Source organism: Arctopsyche grandis, chromosome 3 (assembly GCF_051622035.1).
Source record: "Arctopsyche grandis isolate Sample6627 chromosome 3, ASM5162203v2, whole genome shotgun sequence".
Classification (NCBI taxonomy): Eukaryota; Metazoa; Arthropoda; class Insecta; order Trichoptera; family Hydropsychidae; genus Arctopsyche; species Arctopsyche grandis.
The window spans coordinates 18,946,761-18,958,009 of record NC_135357.1 but is presented as its reverse complement, the minus strand read 5'-3'; the positions used below and the strand labels follow the sequence as shown (position 1 = coordinate 18,958,009).

Genomic DNA, 11,249 nt, shown 5'->3' with positions numbered 1-11,249 from the left:
TTGCCCTAAATCGTTCACTTTGTGTATTGATTTACCATTAAACTTGGTCGATCTTGTACGTCTTATGGCTGAAAATAGCAATAAATTTCGAATTCAAATTTTTTATCCTTCTTTAGTTCATATCTAGGTCTTGTGATATAAAGTCAAACTACAATCAATTAATATTTGGCTTTTAAAGCTAGTATAGCATTGACACACTAAAGCTTCTTACCATTATTTTTAAATTAAAAATTCAATGATCGCAGAATGGTAATGTGGTGCGTGTTATATTTTTCAAACACGTGTGAATTTCCACCAATTCTCTTTCTTGCACTCGTTTTGAAAAATCGAATACACACACGCATGCTTTTCAAATAACGCTATCGCTTACAAATCGCCGCCCTCTCCTTTTATTCATTTATACAAACTTGTAACACCCCCCCCCCCTACCATTATCGTCGAATTGGGTTTCATTTCTCCCATTTGTGGCCTCACATCAATTTGATTTATATTATTTCAAAATCTAAATGGCCAACTAGATAGACCAAACCAATTAAAGATTGTTTTATTTATAAAGAATCGCAATCAAAATGCACAAAAGAGAACGATTCGTACTGTTAATAATTTTTGTTACAAACTCAAATTTATTTAGAATATATATCTGTTTATACTAAACTAAATACATACTTACATTGTTTGATGTACTCAGTCTATAACTAGACATGCATATGCATTTGACGAGATCAATAATTTTAGAAATAAATTTGAAAAATTCGTAATAATTTCAACAAATATTGCAACTAAATGAGGATTGAAGCCAAAATTGACATAGAAGCATTAATCTCTTGTCTAAAAGCACTTTGATGAACTTAGTCATAATACACAATTCCAGGACCCATTAAAAGAATTTTTAAACAGTTTTTAATATGGCACTATGTAAAAGTAACCTTAGTGTAATTGAAGATTCGTTTCGCATCATTTAATGACATTGTTTCAAAGTTCGCTTTCCTGCAAAGCAAAAATGTCGTTGAATTATCAGATAACGATTTACATACATACATATATATGTATGTATATTGTGAAGCCAAATCTCTAACCGACCAATATGTCAATGATTTTGACAAATCATTATCTAATCAAGTGCTTGATTTGTGTTCGTGCTAAAATAAAATAAACCTTGTAAAAATAAAGAAGATCGACAGTGTTCATAATTTGGCGAAGGTCTTCTTTTTTAATTATTCTATAAATTCGTCATTTCAATCATCTTGTTCCTCACGTTTCCGGTAACTGCAGAGAGCTCATTCTCGATGTTGAAACTTATAAATATTTCGTTTGAAATTGAATCTTATTAAAATTAAGTCAACTATGTCACAACATCGATTAAAAAGATAAGAGCTGGTAAGTATTGAACCAGAGAGGACAAATAACATGAATTTCCACAAAATTTTTTGTTAAAAGTGTTTGCCAGAAAAAATGATTTTTCTACTTAAAAATACATGAATTATTATTTTGGGAATTTATTCGGCAGTAAGAAAATAATATGAATATATGGGGGGGGGGGGGGTGCATGGAATTCACGCTACGCCACTGCACGAGGTCAATTTTTGAGACACAAAGAAAAACCAAGCCCGCCTCGAGGAGCTCAGCCGCCTGTGTCAAAAATATTTTTACTGCCTCCCCCCCCCCCCCCCCATTTCTAATTATTTTAAACTGTCAAATAGCATTTATTCACTTCGAGGAAAAGGATATTATAAAACTAAATACATTATTGTTCTTTATTACAAAATATTTATTAAATTTGAAAAGCGGTTTATTACAAAAATCTGGATGAATAATAAAATTCGAAAATTCGAACGACGAGTGATAAAACTGTATTAGTAACATAAAATAAAAATGAAAACTAATGTTAAGATTACTATCGTAACGTTTCAATTTTAAACAAAAAAAGGCAACAAGTTCGAAGATAGGTATGTATATATATATATATAGTTTAGATAACGAAAGGGAACTTCGTTATCTAAACTATCATTTTAAATAATATATTGTGACAAACGTATTTTACGCGGGAATACAACTCTCTCACTGGGAGAGTTACTGGCGTACAGGGATACGTTTCTCGTTCTTCCAGGTGCGTTCGTTCCGTGGTGGGGGTCAAAGGGAACAGATTGACTGACCTGTGATGTCGTGTATTTTTCGTTAGGTTCCTGATCAGAAGTCTTCGTCTCGGTCTTCCAGCGGCTGATGCTTCTAGGGCACAATATTTGAACGCCACTTGGATGACGTTTTTCTGGCAAAAACGCACGTGCTGATCACTAAAAAGCGGACCCAGAGCGTGCTGTTCATTGTTCACATGTTGTAAATGCATTGTTAAAGGTTTGCCGAACCTTTTTTACAAAGCATTTACAATAATGGAACAATAGACGGCGCGCTTCCGGTCCTACCTCTACTGATCACCCTTGTTGTAGATTAGTGGGTTTGCATTCGAAAATCGTTTCTCAGTACAAAACACAAAACAATACAAAAGGCGGCCGTGAAAACATCCGGCAAAACATGTAGAAAAAAATTATTTTCCCCCTTGTTCGCCTTTTAGATTTTTGTTTCCCATCTAGTAATAATGAAAGGATACCCGAGGATTTCTTTGGTGATTTTCACAACGGCCGCCGTGTGATTTGCACAACTCGCACATATGGATGCACGGTGCTGTTCTGATATTACGTTCAGAGATAAAATATAAGACCAATATTCATTTGACTTTGTGGAATGTTTTAACAATTGGTCTCGTGTAAATGCAGCATAGGTATAGAGTTCACCATGTGAAGATTGATAGTGTTACGTACGCCGCGGATTAAGCGAATAGAATCCCAGAGACTGTGTGACCGTTCAAGGATTATCCGTAACGGATATCTGTTAACGGATTAACTAAATGCATACCGTGAGACCGGTGTAAGTGGTTTTAAGGATTAGCGACAAGCTAAGTGCATGAAAGCTAAACAATTATTGCACTTCTCATACCGTGGGAATACATATCCGAATACGTGACTATACAGTAGGTAAACAGATTAGACGTCCTGAGAGATCTACCCCTTATAAGGCGGTACGTAGGCGATATCATGTCATTTTGAAGACGGGTATAGGCTAAAATTAGCATTCAGTTAAATTAAACAAATCACCACCGAACGGTCCCAAACCAGCTAACCACCCACTAACACACTAACCCCGACAGTATCCCACAGATGATGCACTAATTTTGCTTAGTGTTCTAGCCTGACAAACGTTCAACGAGCGAGCAGCCGCCAGCCCGCACTACAACATCAACGAGAGATCGATCTGATATAACACGATAGATAGATAGGTCAAGGGAGTGTCACTACCCGAGAAAACTATCGATAAAACGCAGTCACAATCATCATCATGTCATTCTGGACTGAACACTGGCAATACGTGTATCTCCTGAATCATCAATAAATGCTGTGAGACGACTGTTGGCCTTTTACTTGGATCCTCCACCCACCCCTACGCAACAATAGCATAGCAGTTGGCATTAAAAAGCTTGATGGTCGTATAAATCGGCGTTCGGTGCATCGGTGTATACGAATAGCGATTAAAAAAGATAAAGGCGCGACGCAGTGACGTTGCGCAGACGTCATTTGCCAATCGGCAGTCGCCGGTGTGTAGGTTTGTCGTTTGTCGTCTGTGTCGTCTGTGTCGGCATTCGCTCCCGCTCTCGCTCTCGCACTCTGATCGTCCGTATCCGTGTCGAAGGTTTGAAGTTTGAAGTTTGAAGTTTGTTTGAAGTTGAAGGCAAATGTCTCGAGCGGTGGTGAATTTGCCGCGAGTGTGGGGCGCGGTGGGGGCGGCTCGCCCTTACTACACCTACACCAAGGAGCCTTCGCAGCCTCTCCAGCGGGAGCCCGACTGGCTCACCGCCCCCGAAGCCTTCGCCAAATGTCTCAAGTCTGGTAAACACCCACCTACACCCCCTACACCCTTCCGTTTTACATTATTTACTACATATGTATGCGCTGCGATATTACTATTACTATGCGGTAGGGCAAAGTCAACGTTCATTTTTTCCGATTGAAACTTTTTTAATTGCCGATTTCCCTATACAAAAGTATCTTTTATAATTATTATTCTGAACATGTTAAATAATCTTTTGAGAATTTCCGAGCCAAAAGTAAACTTATTGTTTGGCAACGGAAAGTTCTGTGTGCCGAAGATTATGAAAGTGACCTTATGACCTATTTTTTTAAGAAGAGGGCATGAGGTAAGTTACGTGACTATTATTAGATTTACATCAACTCCTCTCCGTACTGTCTGGAATGAATATTTTATATTATTATATATACATATGTTTGTATGTAAATGTCGCCATCAAGAAATAATATGAAGTAAATACTAAATTAGTAAAAAAACAGACTTCAATTTAATACTTTTTAAATTGAAATAATTCGTCTATAATATCTTCAGTAATATAATTTTTTCTTAATACTATGTATACAACTTCGAATGCATTGTTCTAATTTTTTAACAAACTGAATGATAATTATCATCTGCTTGACGAGTTACATATTTTTATAATCCATAATATGTATCGAACCAAATTGATTAATTAATTAAATAATTTCAGAGATTACTTTCGCCTCTTGGTCCATACTATACAAATTAATTTCAAAAATTATATAGATAATTCATATGTAATTATTGATAGTGCTGAAATTTGTACTTTGGCTTCGAAATAAAATTACGATATGCTCAATTAAAGCGTCTCGTTTCTTATTATAAACGCATTCATGCGACTATCAGTAGTAGCAAAGATCATAATAATCAACAAAATATCCGTATAAATGCCCATTTTAGAATAACAATATGACTTTTTTGCTGACATTAAATTTAATGGACTTTAGCATACTGTCTATGTACATATAAGCAAGCATTAAAAATTATTTCTAACCACAATCAATAACCGGAATGCGCTATGCATTATTTAATTGTAATTTTTCTTATTAATGTGTGTTATATATAGAATAAAAAATGTTACGGCATTGAAAGACCTTGTTCTTTGTTTTAGACGTAGTAGTAACGCCGATCATTATTGTGTAATTTATTCATCATTTGAAGCTCGATTCACTATTCAACTGCATAAACATTGAAAGAAAACTTGCTATCAAATATATCAAGTAAAACCCACAATTTCACATCATTTTATTTCATCGTTCCGATAAATCATGCAACATTTCTTAATTTATAATGTAATTAACATTAAATTTTAAGTTGTATATGAATAATTCTCTCATCATATTCAATAATCAATCCATTGGTTATGATTATAATGACCATTATTGTAGTAATTATATTTATTATATACGTAACAATTACACTATCAAAATACTTTCTTCACATATGTACATGAAAACAATACTGACCCATTGTCAAAAGTCAAAGCTATTTGATGTTCCAACAAATAGCTTTGACCTCATTTGCCGTTCATAAAATTTATCATTTTGTACATATACATACATACATAACTCATATATTTCTTACAATTTCACTTTTCAAATTTGTTTTCTTATCATATCAAATTTTCTTTGATCTGCCCAAGATGATAAGATATACAGATCGTATAACCAAAATGGAGCAATGTCAATAAATGAAGAATTTTTCGCTCTATATTTGGGCTACGTTTTATGATGATGATGTTTTTTTTTTATATAGGTCATATAAGAAAATCCTTTTAACATCCAATGAACTCGAAATGGCGGATGTATTGAATGTAGGCAGTCGTCTGCGTATGTAATGGTTCAATTAAATGATTGTAGTCCAATGTCATAAACAGAGTAATCTGCGTTCAGAAGTTTTTTTTAAGTGGTCTCTCTTTTTCTATCTCTGTTATTCATTTTTGTGGTTACAAAATAGGTACTAATTTGGCTAATCATATGTTAATGTATGTAATCGAGTTTTGCATGGTTCGTCTATGTTACGCATAAAAGTGAAAGATCATTTTTAGCATTGATTTCAAATAGTATGGAATCGTGCCAAAATAGCAGGACGAAATCGTAACAGATCAGCAGCTTCCAACTGTTGGATCCTACTAAGCGATTATAATTCATCAATAAATTATTCAAAAAAGGTTTGAATGTTCCATCAGCCAATATGATAAATATGGGTGTAATGAATGGAAGGCGAAAAAATAGAGAAATTTAATAGAAATTAATTTTTAGTCCATTTTTCTTATATTATAAATTTCCAGTTTTTAATTTTGTGGGACCCAATCCTTGTACTAGTCTTTATGAAAGTTTTACACTTAAAAATCACTGTTAAAAGGTCTACATCACTCTTAAAAGCTACATCAATTGACCCTACAAGTTCTGGGCCGCCTCATTAGTATTTCCCATTCAACACAGCCCAATTGAAACCTCAACGAATTGATATTCATGATTTTTTTTGTACATATGTATACATATCCACGTATCCGTTTGTATCTCGCCATTACCCTCACCAATCCTTTTGTTGAATAATTGAATTATTTCTGACATTTTGACCCTATTTGTATTTATAATTGCGCAATCTTCAATGCTTAAAACGACGTGCCAAAATTTTAAATGATTTGTATGACACCTACAAATAGCATTTTCTATATGGCTTGGACTAATGCTTTTCTATAAATAGTCAAGAAATAAATGTGCAGTTACATATTTTAATGTGTGTAATTTTTGGAATTTAGGACAACTAGTATTCGCTCAGGGTGCGGCTGCTACTCCACAGCATTTGCTGACTGCAATGACCGAACATGGAAAGGCTGCAAATTTAAAAGATATAACCGTTTGCCATATGCACACAGAAGGAAAAGCCCCATACACCGAACCGGAGTGTGAAGGCATTTTTAGGTAAATTAGATACCTTAGGTGAAATTCATTGCAATGCATTTAAGATAAAAATAACTGTATTGGTTTGTTGCAGATCTCTATCTATGTTCATGGGTGGAAATGTTCGTAAAGCTGTGGCTGATGGCAGAGGAGATTGCATTCCCATTTTCCTCCATGAGATTCCCAAACTTTTCCATAAGAAAATTTTACAACCCGATATTGCATTGATTCAGGTAAATTTGATAACATTATTCTATTGATAGATTTGACAGACCTGCTCGTAAAGCTTTCATATGGTTCAGCAATGAAACTGAAGGCATAGTTCATTGTATTGTATATGTGTACATTTCAGCAACTTCAGATTAATATTGAATCCATAGTCAACTGATGAATCAGCTTTTCGATATAAATTAGGTCTGCTAAACAAATATTATGATGCTATTATAGAATAAGAAAAAAAATGCTATACATATTTACGCACCCTATCGAAATCGTATACTTAATTATCATTATTTATTTTTCAAAAGGTATCGCCACCTGATGTACACGGCTATTGCAGTTTGGGCACGTCGGTAGATTGTGTGAGAGCTGGATTAGTCAATTCTAAAATTATAATCGGTATGGTATTTTTATTTGTTAAATATTGTACGTGAGAAGCTTCAAAACAAACGTATGCATTATACACTTTTCGTAGGTCAAATCAATCCCCATATGCCTCGTACATTTGGCGATGGCATTATTCACGTTTCGCATCTTGATTATGCCGTAAAACACGAAGTTCCTTTGCCTGAACATGGTGGAAAGCCACCAACCGAAGTTGAACAGAAAATAGGTCAATTAATTGGAGACAATCTTGTCGATGACGGAGCTACATTACAAATGGGTACAAATGGGTTGCTTTACATTCGTACGAGTGAATTATGAATATATAAAATTATTTCTAATATTTACCACTGTTACAGGCATCGGCAACATTCCTGATGCCGTTTTGGCATCGTTGAAAAATCACAAGGATCTAGGTATACACTCGGAAATGTTCAGTGGTGGAGTAATCGATCTCGTCAATCGAGGTTGTATCACCAATAACAAAAAGACCATTCACCGTGGTAGAATTGTTGGCTCTTTCCTTATTGGTACTAAAGCGCTGTATGATTTTGTAGATAATAATCCATTCATTGGTAAAAGGTTTATTTCAAATTTATACAAAGTATTTTCATTAGATGGAATTTTACGAGTCCGATTTTTGTTTCTTTCAGAAATGCTGGAGATTGATTATGTCAACAAAGTGGGTGTCATTGCTCAAAATCCCAAGATGACTGCAATCAATTCGTGTATTGAGGTTGACCTTACAGGTCAAGTTGTGTCTGATTCTATCGGTTAGTTTTCAAACGTCTGCAAGTATAAAAATAATGACTTTATTTTTATAGTATATTTAACATGGTAATTTTATAAACTTTAGGTACACGTATGTATTCTGGCTTTGGTGGACAAGTTGACTTTATTAGAGGTGCAGCTGAAGGCTTTGATGGCCTCGGAAAGCCCATTATAGCGTTGCCGTCAAGCACAAATAAGGGAGAATCTAAAATATCTCCTTTGATCAAACCGGGTTTGTAAAAAATATTGACCCATTTTTAACAATTCATTATTTTGTCAAATTGAATTTAAATTTCAGTGTTTTTTTTTCTTTCTTTTAAATATAAGAATATGAAAAAGCACTCATAAAATAATTAAATTCCTTCAATACCATTTTAATTGTTCACAGGTGCTGGAGTGGTTACCACGCGTGCTCATGTTCATTATGTCGTGACAGAACATGGAATTGCCCAATTGTTTGGTAAATCACTTCGTCAACGGGCGCATGCCCTTATTAATATTGCTCATCCTGATCATCGGGAATCTCTTGAAAAGGCTTCCTTTGAACGTCTTCGTTGCATGCCTTCTCCTTAATTGATTGAAGATGTATTTATGATTTCTGATTGTTTCATTTCTGCAGTCTTTGCAGTAGGCAAACTCTAAATATCGATTTCTATTGTTCTAAAAGCTTTTTTATAAACCTCTAATATATGCGATTCCTATTAGTCAGAACATCTTCGCTGACAGATAGAAATCGTGTATTTTACTCCCTACTGTATACAGCCGTATATTGAAATATAATTTGCAATGAATTTTGAACATTTTGTTCAATTTTATATGTCTTAACATTTGTTGATTTTATACATTTTTAAATTCAAAAAACATGTATTACTATTTAAATGTATCGAATGTCTATATTCAGTTTTCATATATCGATTGTTACTATGCAACAAATCCCATAATACAAACATGCTCGTGTATAGGGGGGTATGCTGCATCCATATTTTATAGTATTGAAGATTTTAAAATTTGCCTAATTAATCGTTCATAAATCTTTTGATATTGAAGATAGTTGTATTTACATTAATTAAATTTAAATTTCAGTGATCAAATTTTTGTTGTACACTTGAAATTGTTCAAATATTATTTTTTATAAGAAAATTTACATTGTTGGTTTGTTCCACTTCAGTGTTCAGATTATGTGTATATTATACATCTATTGCCTACATACATATATGTACACAATTATTGTAATTTAGCGTAATATTATAAACATTATGTTGGAAAATTTGCGTTTTCAAATTTTTTTTATTTCAAAAATTGAGTACCTTTATAATTAAATTTAAATTTAATGACAGTTACGTTAGAATGCATGATAATTTATTTTTAAAAAATCCGTCTTGTTTCGAAAAGTTGATACACATGATGTTTTTAATATTAGTTGTAAGAGTTCGCTATGCATTATATATCATATGTACATTATGTATTTTATTATATTATCATATATTGTATTTATATTTTTTCATATCAAATTTGGTTTTAATGGAAAGTTTTGTATTCCTGTTTTTTTATCATTGAGAAAAATCTAATTCGATTTATTTTTTCAACTTTTCCAAATCATACGATAAATGAATTACTTTTCCCGTATTAGTCAAAATATATAATCGAAACAAGTGCTCAAAATCAAAGCATTCCTTACAGCATTTAAGGAATACATTTCATATAAAGCGTTTCGATTTTACAGTTTACATACATATATACAAATGTATATTCTTCCATCGAATTGAATTTGTAATTTACATAAGACAAAAGGTTTGAAGAATTTCAATAAATATAATATACATATTTAAGATATTATTTTATTTTATTTTTCCTTTTTTTTCATATTACCATATATATGTTTTGCATGCACATTTTCTTTCGTCCATTTTATCGATAGTTATTTAGAACTGAAAATTAGGGTCAATTTTTAGTAATTTAAAATATGTAGTAATTGATCCAAGTATTATAATTTAACGCTTGGTCTGTAACTTTGAAAAATGCAATACTTTTTTTAGAATAAAATTACATGAAAGTAAAATATTATGTAGTCAAATTTTGTCAGAAACACTGCCATTAGAAAAAAATTACATGCTGAATTTGATATAAGGTATAAAGTAGATAGAAAGTTTTAGATCGACTGCAAAATAACAAGTAGAATTGTTATCTTTTATCACACAATTATTTTAAAAGTAACATATTATTAATTGCAATTAATAAATGTACAAAAAAAAAATTTCACATGTACTAAGCCGTAAGTCACTTTGTGAATTGCCTTAATAAATGTTCATTTAATTTATGAATTTATTTGTATGTATTAACATTTGATAGATTCTAGTCAATCATATTTCTTGCCTAAATTTTTGATATTTTTATAGATTTACAATGTATGTAAATGCTTTTTGTAGTTTCAACAATATGATTGGGAAGATAACCTATTAAATGTATAAATATTTGTTGGTTATTTGTAGGATAATTAAATAAAGAATTATTAGAAACGTTATCAAATTATGTTTGTTTTCAATTATTTAATACAAACAAAAATAATTAATTCACCAACGAAATATAAAATTATACTTATTGAATAGTGAAGCGCGATCAAACCCTTATATTGCCACTTTAAAATAACTTTGAACTGTGAGCCAAACTTAAAATAGACGTCTAGACCAAATCCCACCAGTTCATCTCAATCTTTTTCTTTCAATGTAGGCCTACAAATAATTATGAATGAAGTATATTGAATGATTAAGTTGTATGCACACTGTTTAGCAGTTTTATATCCAACATGTTGATCTTCATAGTGTCGCTTTTCCACAACAAAACATCATGCAGTTTAATTTAGTGACTTGCTAACCGCAAGTCAATAATTTATAAACTCACAAATAGTTTTGACATTCTTAATTCGTAAATAAATAAAAATATTTAATCATATCAGGTGAATAATTCATAAAAAATGTATAAGATATGTATATATTTTATTCAAGTTGACAGGAGAGGTGAAAACATATATAT

At 32.4% G+C, this 11,249-nt stretch overlaps 1 protein-coding gene across 1 annotated transcript; it reads left to right on the top strand.

The window, feature by feature from the left end:
* The first annotated feature begins 3,591 nt into the window (after positions 1-3,591).
* LOC143909718 (succinyl-CoA:acetate/propanoyl-CoA:succinate CoA transferase) lies at positions 3,592-10,742 on the top strand. The gene is made up of 9 exons (XM_077427843.1): positions 3,592-3,938; positions 6,704-6,866; positions 6,940-7,078; positions 7,373-7,463; positions 7,540-7,728; positions 7,808-8,023; positions 8,102-8,221; positions 8,305-8,451; positions 8,608-10,742. The coding sequence occupies exons 1-9, from the start codon at positions 3,785-3,787 to the stop codon at positions 8,790-8,792; spliced, it is 1,404 nt and encodes a 467-aa protein (XP_077283969.1). The 5' UTR covers positions 3,592-3,784; the 3' UTR covers positions 8,793-10,742.
* The last annotated feature ends 507 nt before the right edge of the window (positions 10,743-11,249 follow it).

Bases quoted from the DNA above. Each gene is read 5' to 3' on its own strand.
- LOC143909718 (XM_077427843.1), top strand. From the start codon at position 3,785: ATGTCTCGAGCGGTGGTGAATTTGCCGCGAGTGTGGGGCGCGGTGGGG. The intron at 3,939-6,703 runs GTAAACACCCAC...TTTGGAATTTAG, and splicing joins CGCCAAATGTCTCAAGTCTG to GACAACTAGTATTCGCTCAG. The intron at 8,222-8,304 runs GTTAGTTTTCAA...TATAAACTTTAG, and splicing joins AGTTGTGTCTGATTCTATCG to GTACACGTATGTATTCTGGC.